The sequence below is a fragment of the Pavona decussata genome, unplaced genomic scaffold (genome assembly GCF_977016875.1).
Source record: "Pavona decussata unplaced genomic scaffold, jaPavDecu1.1 SCAFFOLD_32, whole genome shotgun sequence".
Taxonomy (NCBI): Eukaryota; Metazoa; Cnidaria; class Anthozoa; order Scleractinia; family Agariciidae; genus Pavona; species Pavona decussata.
Genome location: NW_028145455.1, coordinates 2,316,835 through 2,330,273, shown reverse-complemented (window position 1 = coordinate 2,330,273; position 13,439 = coordinate 2,316,835). Strand labels below are relative to the sequence as shown.

Genomic DNA, 13,439 nt, shown 5'->3' with positions numbered 1-13,439 from the left:
ACAAAACAGCTGAATTAAATCCAAACCTTTTCCCATTGATAGCGCATGCCATCGTTAGCAGTCTGAGGCGTGTGTGAAACATGGCCATAATATGCCACAGGTCCATCTTTCTGCGGGTCTATAACTTCGTCCTCCTCTGTAGGCCAGTTGATAGATTCGTCTTCTTCAGGTATAGTTTCTCCTGGAAGCTGTAGATTTACGTTGCCCAAGGTAGAGTTGGATATTCTATCTGCATCTTGGGCACCGATGGCAATGGGGTGGCTTCCTCCAACAAAGGACATGAATGACTGCGCAGCTTCTCCTCCCAATCCTCTCTTACCAACAAGCCAGTATGTCTTCATGCCTCCTTTTCCCTACAGCAACAATAGCGAGTTTATGAATGTAAATATATGAAACATATATTTTGAATTGCGGATGAAAGATCAATTAGAAGAAAGATCCTCGCAGTTAGTACGCAACTTAAGCAGTTGCATTGAATTGTGTGAAGCTCGGATGCCGACGATCAAGAACACAGCAGGACACTGGTACAGCAGCTCACTATCAAGGAAACAACTTCTCACAGGAACAACGAGAATAAAAAATACAGCCACTACAGCCGAACGTGTAGCCTCCAACACAGACGCTCTTTGGGCTCGTCACGCATTCCTCCCCCACCAAGGAATGCGTGACGAACCCAAAGAGCGTCTGCGTAGGAGGCTACCGAACATCATGACACTATTGTCACGCATAGTCAGTCGACCTCATCGTCTGATAAAAACTAGGAGGAAGTAGTCGAAAATTCGCAACTTATACAATAAGGTTGGCAATGGTAATGCAATGGTATTGAACGAACTTGATGTCAATGACATCTGAACATTTGCAATTCAGCTTAGAATTGAGATCGGTTATTGCCGGTTAAGTATTCCAGCAACGCATTAGACTCCCCGCAACCGAACGAGTTTCCTTTAGCACAAGAATTTTGCAATACAAACTACTAAGAGATACTGCTCAAGAGATTTCTAGTTTACAGGAGTTAATGTTACCTTGATGTCAATGCTTCCTCTTTGTTTCATGCAGTAGTTGGCGCTTTGTAAACAGCTCTGAGTTGTCTCACTAATGTGGATTTTCATTGCCTGTGTATCAGAAGGATTTGAAATAAAAAATACAACTGTTACTTTCTCTCATGAAAACTGTTAATTTAACAAAAAATACCAATAGTTGTGGCCACTACTTTAAGTTCAATCTTAGACAAAACTGTTGAAACACTTAGAGTAGAGTAATAAATTTCAAATAAATGTAAGCGTTTTAAAAGGAAAAGCGAATAACGCACCGATGGCCTCATGACATCATTGTCAAGTTTAATCCAACAAAAACCGTCGTGCAGTGTATGGCATAGTGGTGAGAGTACTCGCCTTCCCCCAATGGTGCCCCTCATAAGCCCTCTAATTCGTTAATTCTTTCTTACCGCTCCTGTGGACTCCATCCTGGATGCTGTGTTGACAGTGTCACCAAACAAGCAATATCGGGGCATCTTCAAACCAACGACCCCTGCTACAACCATCCCTGTATGCACACCTAATCCAGTGACAAAGAAAAAACAGTCAATGAAGAAATTTATTCCCAGTATACCAAGGTCTAACTACGGCGAATGATACCCCTTTTAAAAAACTGTTCAAAATTTCAGAATCATGCATTATTCAGTCAGTGATACAGACAAACTCGAAAAAAAAAATCTGAGTTCTCCTAACAGATGTCGAACCTACCACCTTCCAATTACTAGTTCAAAATTTGTTCAAAATTGTTGCTGAAGATGTTTAGACGTGCCGATATCCAGACTCGGTCGCCCCGAAGCAGACAGTGGGGGACAGTGGGGTGTGACGAAACATTCGAAATGGGCGAGAAAAACATTTGTAAAGAAACGTTAGAAGGAAAAGCAAGGACGAGCTTTCGTTTCTGCCTGAACTTTCTTCGTCAACTTTTTTTTTGGCCAAATCTACTTTTCCGTCGGCCACACTATCACCCCCTGCGCTTTCGAGGATGATTGGCGCCTGTCTGAAAATCGTTCGATTTTCGTTTTTGCCTTTCACCAGGTTGATCTTTGTTAAACAGGTTCAATGGATTCTTTCGTTCGACAATGTTCAACATGATAAACGAAAAGTTCAGCAATAAAAACGCACGATACACTGACGGCTAAACCACGTTAACGTAATCGAGAGACGGAGTAACTGCAGAATACCCGGCCATTTCAAAGCTACACCTCTAAAACAGTGGCTTATGTGGCTACGCGGCTACGGGCCACTTCAGTAATATACCTCTAAAACAGAGTCTAACAGTTGCTACGTAGCCTGAGCCACGTATAACTCGTAACTTGCGCGCGGCAAACAACACAGGGAATGTGTTTATACCTCGTTCTTTAAGCGTAGCGAATGAGAGCTGTACGCCTAAAAAAAACACGTGGCTACGCACCTACTCGCTACGCTTAAAGAACGAGGTATAAACACATTCCCTGTGTTGTTTGCCGCGCGCAAGTTACGAGTTATACGTGGCTCAGGCTACGTAGCAACTGTTAGACTCTGTTTTAGAGCTATATTACTGAAGTGGCCCGTAGTCGCGTAGACAGTTTAGCCACTGTTTTAAACGTATAGCTTTAAAGTGGCCTGGTATTCGGCAGTTAAGCCTGAGGGACTTCCTACCTATTCTTATCTTGAGGTGTGGAAATGATTTTGATGGATCGATGAGTTTTGGCATGGCGGATATCATATCGAGTGCAAGGTCAGCCACGTGTTCAGCGTGGTACTTGCTTCTTTCAGGAACACCACTGACCACCATGTATGCATCACCAATTGTCTCCACCTACAGGTGAAAAAATACACTCCCTTGTACAACAAGTTGCAAAAACAGTTTCAGGAGATATGTCACTTTAGCCAAATTCGGATTCAATTTAACCTTGTCTTCTCACTCTCACTTCGAAATTGCGTTCAAACTGACAAGCATCCAGGGTGAAAGAGAGGGAACGCAGAATTAACTTCAAGATTCCTTTTTTTTAAGGAAGGTGCCTACTTTTGCTACTGCGCATATGTTCTGCGCATCTCAAGATGGTCAGAGAAAGTAGGATTTCTTAATGGCGGTGCCTGCTTAATTAAACAGACCAAGAATTGAGAATCATGGATGTCTGGCTAACCTTGTAGACATTGTGCTGCTCGCTGATCTGATCAAAGGCTGTGTACATGTTGTTCAACATAGTCACCACTTCCATAGGACTGATCAGGGAACAAATAAGCGTGAATCCCACAACATCACTGAACAGTACTGACACATCACAGAACATCTGAAACAAGTGCACAATGCCGCTTAGAGACTCATAAAGTTACAGTAACTGTAATACTCACTGTGCTACTAACGTGCAAGTTTTTGTCGTTGGCTTTCTTGTCTTGTCGCATCATCTTGCTTTTGATTGCTTGAGCTTGTACACAATAAATTGAAATGCCAAATCGAACTGAAGTGTTTCTGGATGAGAGAGTTAGTTCCTAAAGAAACTGTGGTGCTGCGTCGGTGGGGAGTGGAAACGAATGTTTGGTTTATCAACAGAGTTGATAACTAAAGGTAAATTGGCCACTGTAAAGAGATTCGAGTGCTGACGTTTCGAGCGTTTAATAGCCCTCTGTCAGAGCGACGGGCCAACACTGATAGTGAGAATATTTTCATAAATGAGGTACCCTGATACCTAAATGAAAAAATGTTGTCAGGACGTACAACATGGCAAGAATGGTTGCCATCACAGACTGTGCATACCTCACAAGTGTTAAGGGCTGGTTCTCCCTGCCGCAGCCTATCAGCCACGGATCTGGGGATCATCTGATACAGCAGTGAATCTGTGCGCCTCTTCTCTATATCCAGCTCCTTCATGCTCTCCTCAAGCTTAGCACTTTTCACAAGCTCCTAAAGTAATTTTAACTACCAAAATCAATACATTATTCACAATTTTACCTATGTTGCATACAACAAAACTGTAGTTCATTAGCAACACAAGCCAAGTTCTTACAAAATATTTATTATAATGGTTAAAAACGTATCATTGGACAACGCCATTCCAGAATTTTGATTGGCTTAGCAGACATAGGATATCAGCCAGTGTACCATGCCCAAGAAATAGCAACCATTAAACTATTTCCTGGTCTTTCTTGCAAAATGAAATCAGCAAAATCTAGCAGTATTCCTTGGTTGTTTTTAATTAAACAATTATCATTCTTCCACTCATCACAGTCGTTGGAAATGGGACGATTAACAGCAAACTTAGTGCTTTGTGCTCACCAATACACACTAATGTGTGTTGACAACTTTGCAAGATGTTTCTTTACATTCTCATGCTGTGAATGATTTCTTTCCAGAGCAAAAACTATGCAGAGATTTTCTAAGGGGTACATGTATCTACCCAACTTCCCCCTCCCCTATTTGTCTTCATAGTAACATTTTAATTTTGCTGCCAGACCTGATCAAGAGCTAATCTCAGTTCAGCAGACTGCTGTGTTCCAGCTAACACCAGGTCTCTACTGGAATCGTGCATACTCAAGTCATTGATGTACAATCCAAGGCTATGCATCATATCAAGGTTTTCAATACTGAAATTGGAACCAAAAAGGAATATTAATAATAATTTAAATACCAAAAATAACATTATGACATCATTAAATAGAGCAAGTAATTTGATTCTCCCTACTGGAGAAGTTTTCAATTGAATGTAGTGAAACCAAACCTAATTAAGCAGTCACTTTAACCGATCACTGCAGATGCAAACTACCGGAGGTGAGTGCACAATGAACCCCTTGAGCAGAACTTGAAGGAAAGACAAGGTTTTGGTTTTGGTTTTAGTTGTAATTGATAATGATAATGATAATGATAATGATAATGATGATGATGATGATGATGATGATAATGATAATGATGATGATGATGATGATGATAACAATAATAATAGTAATAGTAATAATAATAATAATAATAATAATAATAATTCAAACATATTTATACAGGATTGCTGCATGCACGTCCTGTCCAAAAAAAAATAAAAGGAGATCACAATATTCTAGGATACTTAACATTGAGTTCTAAGTAATCAAAGACGAGTCGTTTAACTAATCGCAAGGCATAACAAACCAAACCCATTTAATAAACTAAAGTTAATAATTATGAATCAAATAACTGCTAATGACAGAGGTCTTAAAGGGGAAGTACAAGTAACAATACCTTCACTTAGTTACAAAATAATTCTAGAACACCAAGAAAAAGAAATCAACTGAGTAATTTCTTCAAAGGAACAACTCATGACCTGCTTTTGTGCATCTTGGAAAGGAAAACGCGGGAGTTTGAAAACAATAATTAGCCCAACTATTTTCAAGTTGCGGTCTATTCTAACCCATTCCTTCTGTGGCCAGAGACACTCATCAATAGTCTTAGTACACTGGGGTGATAATCTACAACAAATTTGAGCAATACTTTTAGGTTTCTCTTGATAAGAAAACGTTTCAGACTTTTGATGTAACATCAATTTCTGGTGATACTCCCCTTTAAGGGCCAAAACATTTAAATTTTTCTATTTCCAGAGCAGTGGGTGTGAGGAGTCTAAGAGAAGAGTCCCTTCCAAGGGAGTATGGACATGACGGTTCTGGAAATTTTTTCAATGAATTTTACTGGGGAAAATAAAAGTCACACAATGAACAACTTACATGGGAGTTGCAAGGTAAACCATTGCATTCCACTCTTCCATGTACAACATCTGTCCCTTGAGGTGTATGAAACAGAGCTGGCTTCGGCTATCACTTTCCTTGCCATTCACCATCACCTCTCCATTCTGAAGACTTGGGATCACAGCATTGGCTTCTAGAAGTGTCACAGCTTCAATTGACTGCACTTCAAACACAACATTTGTGTGGCTCCTCACCTGTCAAAAAACAACAACAAACACACACTTAAGGACAGGGCCTCCCTTTGCTACTGTGCATATGTTCTGTGCATCTTGGATTGGTCTGACAACCTATAAACCTTAAGGATGGTGTTCATTAATTATTCAATTTAGTATTTTTGTCTTTAATGACCAACAATAATAATAATAATAATAATAATAATAATAATAATAATAATAATATTATTATTATTATTATTATTATTATTATTATTATTATTATTATTATTATTATTAAAGGAAATAAAGGGAGATGTAAAGAATCGAACCATAAGAGGACACAGAAAAAATCTGAGCCCCAGATGGGATTCGAACCCACGAACCTCCGTGTTCTAGATCGGATGCTTTAACCTCTGAGCTACTGAGGACTCGTTGGCGAGCAAGGGTCATTTTTTGGTGGGCTGGACTTACGAACCGCATCACGCAGTCACGCAGTCCATCACAAGCAACACATTAAGCGTGATGCAGCTCGCAAGTTCAGCTCACAAAAAAGTGACCCTTGCTCACCAACAAGTCCTCAGTAGCTCAGAGGTTTGAGCATCCGATCTAGAACACGGAGGGTTGTGAGTTCGAGTCCCATCTGGGGCTCAGATTTTTTCTGTGTCCTCTTGTGGTCGATTCTTTATATCTCCCTTTATTTCCTTTATAATACTAATATCATGTAATAATAATAAAAATAATAATAATAATAATAATAATAATAATAATAATAATAATAATAATAAAGATGTTTAATCACCACATTCTCGTGTTAAAAATGAATTACAATGGGTTTACAATAGTATCTAGAAAAATTACAAAAACCCTCGTTGGGACTGGAGTTTTCAATATATATATATATAGTAATTAGAAATTGTAAAACCTGGTAAAATTACAAGAAAATGGATCAAATGGCTGCAAAATCATATTAAACCTAAGAAAAAATTGTAAACTAAGAATAACTTGCAACTTTTAGAAATTGTTACATTTGCCTTTAGGATGGTATTAGGGAAAAAGCTTCACTAAAACACTCAGTTCTACATTTAAAAGACTTCCAAGAGTTAGAGTTCCTTAGAGAATATAGTCATGGGCGATAGGCCTAATCGGGGTTAGACGTTTTTTTAATTTTATCAAAAGTTCTCATGCAGAGTTCTTTGCGCTTCTCCTCAATTCTAGCAATTATAGCAAGTTGTAAGGCTTCCTGGTATGCAGGAAAAGAAGAAGCAAATGCTACTGAAATCCAAAATAAAAATTGGGGTATTGCCACACATCTTTCAAAGATGATCAAGATTCAATTTGGAAAAAAAAAATGACATACATTGCCATGTATTTTAAAGCATTTTATTTTTGCTTGCATTATCTCTAGAAAATGGGATGTTGCGGTCCCCAATTTCCTTTTTTCATTTCAATAGCCCCTGCTAAGATCTGCTTTTCTGCATAGTCATAAACCATGCAAAAATACCTCTGTATTTGGAGACAACATCCTACGAATCACTGGAACTACTCACTAGTACTGTTAAGCCGCTGTTACACATTGAAACTTTTAGCTGAAAGTTGTGTGCAACGACACTGAACATGTAAAACAACTTTGAGCAGGGGTTGCACCGTGTAACATGGTCAGTTTTGTAAAACTTTTTCGAACTTCCGTTGCAAGACAAGTTTCACGAAAAGTAGAACCACTTTCTATTTCTGCAATGGCTCGCATCGGTCGCAGTGGTGAAAAAACAAGAGTTTCACCGTGTAACACCACTTCGTGGTCTTGTTCGCCAATGCACACAAGTTTCAGCTTAAAGTTTCAATGCGTACTTGATAAGAGGTCAATTAAATACTTAGGACCAAGAGCTTTGCTAAATAAATTCTTTAAATGCCATGCATATAGCTGCAATTGTGCTTTTTCTAAAAAAAAACTGGCTAAACTGAATTTCAACACTATACTTATAGCTGGCAAATACATGGAAATTTGTAATACTTTTTAACTGGGATTCTAGATACCCCATCACAACCCACCAACATGACCTGAAGACACTCCAGAACTTAGTTCTGTGGGTAATCTATTGCTTAGATTTCTCTACTAATTTAAGGCAGGACTGCTGCAAAAACTGAGAAACCACTTGCATGTGACGATTTGGTGTGAAAACCAGCAGTCAAAGTACATGTAATGCCGAAAAAGACTTGACATGCTTTTCTCTTTGAAAACAACCAGTACATTTAAGAGCTGTCAGGAAACATATGATGCCCATTTGTTTGTGTTTTTTGGAACTGTATTTTTTTTTATTTTCAAAACCAACAGTGTTACAGAAATATCAGCAAGTAATGTGTCGACTTACTGTAATTAATTTAAATACAGTAAGTCGACACATACAACAAAAGACTTACAGACGGGAGAAGCGCATACAGGAAAAGAATACAACAGAAAAAAAAACCACAACAACAACAACAAACAAAACTCCATTATCATAAGCTAAGCAGTTTTCTACAGCCAGTCTGATGGCAGTGGTGAAAAAAAAAATTAAAACTTAGGTGTTTACACTAGCTAGCTGCCACAAAAAATGAAGCTGCTGATTCTCTAAACACTTTGTTTATAAATTCACTAGTTAGAAGTAAGACTAAATTTAATCTTATCTATTCAACAAGGCTGACTACACTTAAGAGCTTTTATACTGTAGTAACATACATTATGACACGTAAGTTTAATATGTTTCCTCCAAAAGCCATTTACTTTCTGATAAGAAAAAAGCTTTTTCCTGATTCCCTGACAACAATTGAATTATCCATTAAGAAAATGTCTCAACTCAGTGGCACTTCAGATCAACTAATTTTATTTACTTCTGGCATTTCAATGGCATTCTTGTATGTGGGAGTGAAAATAATCGTCTGAAATAGAACAAATATTTAATATACGGCATATTTGACTGTATTAATTAAGGGGCTTCTTAAAAAGAAAACGTGACTGTACAGAGTAGAATTGAAGTTTGTAAATAGAAAAGTAATTATCAAAATACTTCAGAAAGTTAGGGGCAATCACAGTATTCTTAAAGTACTAATAGAAACTAAATATTTCTTATTAGATGTTTTAGTGTGTAGTAAAAACGTAACTCACTATATATTTTTATGAGTTGTGCCATATTTGGATGAGCCCGCAGTGAACCATTAACTATTAATTTTGGCGGGCATTTAACCAGACTGAGCTTGTGAGAATGGTGTAGTGGCAAAAACAAGTCCTCAAAATGTAGGTACATGATCTTGTCTTTTTGGAATCATGAATGGGCTTAGCTATCATGATTCAAAACAACTTTGTCAAGTTCATTGCTCACAAAGAGTAAAATGAAGCTTCCTGGGGATTTATCTCTAAATTCTTACTATTTGCTTTAAACTTGAATTAAGTCAAATCTTGTATTTGTGGCTGTCCCAGAACTGGAATCTAAAGCCCTCTATTATTTCAATGTCATAGTTAGTGTTGTATAACGTACAGTAATGCCTGCGTTTTTGGCCTCCAAAGATTTGCACAGTTTTTGCGCCCCATGCATTACAGCAGTTGTCAACGAGGTCATGCCATTGACCAGTGAAAAGTAATGCACTAGGAAATCCCTACAAAGACTTGTGACAAAACAATCTATTGAAATTTGTAGCAAAGACACACATGTAGCGGTCAGGTTCTCCCTGTTTTAATGCACGTGTATTATAGTCTGAGTGGGCAAACAAAAGGGACATGGCATGGTGCGCCGTGTTGTGCCTAGCTCTCTTGATTGTTCTCTGATCTGTGAAGTTGAAGGTTCTTCGAACCAGGAGCCCTTAATTGTCACTGTCTATGACACACTGTCATCGTAAAAATAATTTCCTCTTTTTCCTTCCTTAGGGGTCCTGCTTAGCTCTGGCTTTCTTATTGAACATTTCATGACGACAAAATCCTCCAATCCCAACAAGAATTTTTGACAAGCATGACGCGCGAATGTAAACAAAAATTGCTCATAAGGGACTGGTCATAAAGTACAGGGGGGGGTGGGCTGGAAAAAAAGGGGGGGTGGGTCACTGTTTTCATGCATGTAAAAAGGGGTGGGCTAGCAAAAACCATGCATCATTAAAGGGGTGGGGCACATAATATTTTTGCACATGTTTTGCATCAAATGGTGCCTTTTGCCAGTAAAACTGTGAAATGTATTAACAGTAAAAGCACAAATTATAATTGTGTAGTTTCAGAAAATATCCATCCCCCATCACAGAGGGAATTTATAAAAGGACGCCCTACCGCCAGGAACTTCCAAGTTTCTTTCATACAATCTCTGTAATTTTGTTCTTTCTCTTACCACCATCCCCTCCAGAATCTTGAATTCCCTCCATGGGTGGGGTAAGGATATTTTCTGGAACTACACATTCTATCAAGAAAAGGGCAAGTTCACTTGCATCCATTAAAATGAACAACTATGATTCCATGTGGTTATTAATGATACATATTAGATGCACATTATCTTCTCAAAATCATTTCAGGTATTTCAACAAAAATAGATCTCATGCAATGATAAACTTCAAAAACAAGACTTTGTGCATGTGTGCTCCTTCCTCTATCATACTTGTCCTCTAATTTGTCTAGTTTTATGTATAGTCTTACCTTTATTTACTAGGGGTGGGTCATTTCATTTTTTACCTGAAAAATATGGGTGGGCCATGCATTATTCTGCAAAAATATGAGGGTGGGTCACACAAAACTAGCCTTCGTAAAAATGAATTTTTCCAGCCCACCCCCCCCGGTACTTTATGACCAGTCCCTAAGATTTCCTTAATAACTTTTTTTTTTTTAGATTTTATTTTTCTGTTTCTAGAAATTGTTAAATTAACAAATGAGCTTGAATGCTGAAAAAAGATTTTTTTTTTTCATAAAAATAGAGCTATGGGAATAGCTTTTTAAAGCACTCTTTCTATAGATATAAATAGTAAAACCTTTACATAATTTAACATGCTTCTATCAAAAGCTAACTTCAATGTCATAGTAATAATGTAAAACTTAAAACATGATATAACACAAAGTCGGCAGCTGCACTGATGAACTCCCAAATTTGGAATCTTATCTGATCACGGTTGCCAAGTTACAGCCAGTGCTTCATAAACATTTACTGACACATACAATGCTGTTCTTAGAAGGGTAGAAAGCATGTGTGGGTTGCTGAAGTCAAAAAATTTGTTTTGACAGAAATTCAATTTTAAGTGTGACAACAGACAGAAAAATGATTATTTGAGCAAACATTAAAAAATAAAAAGAGTTCAATTTCAAAGGAACATTTAAATTCTAATTTTACATGTATATGGGCACCTGCTAAAAACGGACACCTTGGGGCTATTCCATATACAGCAACCTTATTTGCAAAGAAATACCCACCCATGACCCATGCTTTATTTATTCTGATGTTGCCACTGTGTCCATATAATTGGGATATGGCTGTTGTCTGAAGAAGCTTTTGTGATATAGGATTATTAAAAGACTGTTAAACTCACATTTTGCCAAGTGAACTCCACGAACGGGCGAATTAAACTGAACTTTGACGCAATAGTATTTCCAGGAAGATCTTGTATAACAGCTTCTAAACTGTTCCCGGTGCTGGAAATCACCATCTCTTGATCAAAAACAATGTGAAAAGGAAACACTTCGTAAAACACTTCCATGGGAATTTTCAGATTTTCGGTATCCCCGCTGAGAGAAATCACCGAGTGTCGCTTTGGCCTTCGACGAGTTTCCATGTAGACACTGTTGTCAAAGGTCAACTGGAACAACGCATTACTGCCTTCCTTGTTTTCCGTGTATTCCAAAACCTCCACTTTGACATCAATGTGGTAGAAAAATCGACCAACCGCTTTGATCTGTCCGATCACGTAGTAAAGAAACCCTTTCCGCGAGGAACGATAGTACAGTTTAAGGCCGTGTTCCGTTTCGTCGTCGCAGAAAAACGAAGGAGCCTTTAATTTAGGATAAGTGAATCGCAAGTACTCGTGTAAGTTGTCCAGTCCATTCAGGAAATCTCTCATGTGTCTCCCCAGCACTTTCAAGATTCTGTCGTAGCCATATTGCCCTATAAATCCGAGAAAATGCAGGCCTATGTCCTCCGTCATTTCCTGAGCACTTTGCTTGGTAACTTCTATAGCCGCTTGTATAAGTCGACTCATGATGTCTTCCGAATATATCTTGTGCGTCGCGAATGTGTGATTCCGTACACCAGACTTTTCCACGATTTTGTTCCACGTTGGCTCGCCATATTTTTCCAGTATAACGCAACGGAAATTCTCCAGGAGCAAGCCATACATTTTGCGCTGAAAAAGGAACACTCGCAAGTTGTACAGTTTAGTTTTCTACGCTGAAGGCACGGACAAAAGCCGAACAATATAAAAATACAACCCTGGAGGCCGTCACGTGAACCCAAAAAAGACCTTGAAAAATTGATCTGTTTGGTGGTTTTCCATTATGGAACGATCAAATTGATAGTTCCCGGCGATGTACGACGAACAAACAACGAAAAACCAACGGGTTGATGGCCATACAAAGCTGTTTTCGATTCCAAATGAAACGTAATATTACTTTCTTTCTTATCGTGCATCGCATCAAATATTTCGATCGAAGAGCCGCGAACACAAACGTCTGTCGTTACCAAACAAGCACTTTGCCCTGACCGACACTCCGCAACGCGTAAACTTCCCAGACAATGGGAAAATAATACCGCCCGGAAACCAAAATAATGAATCAGATGGCAGAAAATATGGCACGTACGGCAGTTTAGTTAATTGGTTCGGCGGAAGTGATATTCTCAAATTAATTAGCTCACTTGGAAGCCTTCTCTCCCTTTTTCTTTCCATGCAAATTTTCGCCAAAGCCACCGGCCGTGAATGCGGCGAAAAGATTACAGAGGCGAGTGTCAAAAGGGCTGGAATGGACATGTGACTCTGGAACTTTGGACGGGCGGTCGATTGACTTTATTCCGGAATAGGCGCAAAATAGCTCTAAAATGTAAATTATCGTGTATCCCCAAAATTTTCCAAAATCTACCTAAAAAGAGAAATCTAATTATAACAGCTATTTCGCTTATTCTAATTCCAGAATACGGTCAATCGACGACCTAAGTATTTTTTTATGAAAATGGAGGATCACTGGAAGGGATAACGCTGTCATATCAGTGCAAACTAGCCATATGCCAAACTGAATTTACCAAAATTTAAAGTATAGTGCAGTTTTGTCTTGTAGGGTTAAGCTTCAGTTATAAAGTTAAATATTGTATTGTAAACAGTCCTTTTTGTTTGAATCAGTAAAGTATTAATAATTAAAAAATAATAATGATTAAAAATAAAGTAATTGTTATGGGCAGCTGATATCCTTCTGTGAAGAATGGGTGATGGATGGAAGTGAAAAACGGATTTACTGATTGCGCAAATTTTCGCATATTTTTCCATCCCAATGCAATAAACTGAAAGAAAACAAGAAAACTAAGAAAGCTATGCACTATTTTTTGGCCAAATTTTGGCTATGATACAAATACTTAGATGT

At 38.3% G+C, this 13,439-nt stretch overlaps 1 protein-coding gene across 2 annotated transcripts in view; it reads right to left on the bottom strand.

Annotated features, from left to right (window-relative positions):
* The window catches only part of LOC146484612 (soluble guanylate cyclase 88E-like), a 40,947-nt gene extending 28,110 nt beyond the window's left edge, over positions 1-12,837 (bottom strand). For both annotated transcript variants that reach the window (XR_014863601.1, XM_085104670.1), the window contains exons 1-9: positions 11,405-12,837; positions 5,703-5,917; positions 4,469-4,598; positions 3,772-3,918; positions 3,161-3,307; positions 2,673-2,832; positions 1,445-1,554; positions 1,023-1,112; positions 27-353 (exon numbers count right to left, since the gene is read on the bottom strand). Coding sequence is in view for 1 of the 2 variants with exons in the window: in XM_085104670.1 (XP_084960796.1) it covers positions 27-353; positions 1,023-1,112; positions 1,445-1,554; positions 2,673-2,832; positions 3,161-3,307; positions 3,772-3,918; positions 4,469-4,598; positions 5,703-5,917; positions 11,405-12,208 (2,130 nt within the window). In the remaining variant the exon portion in view is untranslated. The remainder of the gene's footprint in view (positions 1-26; positions 354-1,022; positions 1,113-1,444; positions 1,555-2,672; positions 2,833-3,160; positions 3,308-3,771; positions 3,919-4,468; positions 4,599-5,702; positions 5,918-11,404) is intronic.
* Between the last annotated feature and the right edge of the window lie 602 nt (positions 12,838-13,439).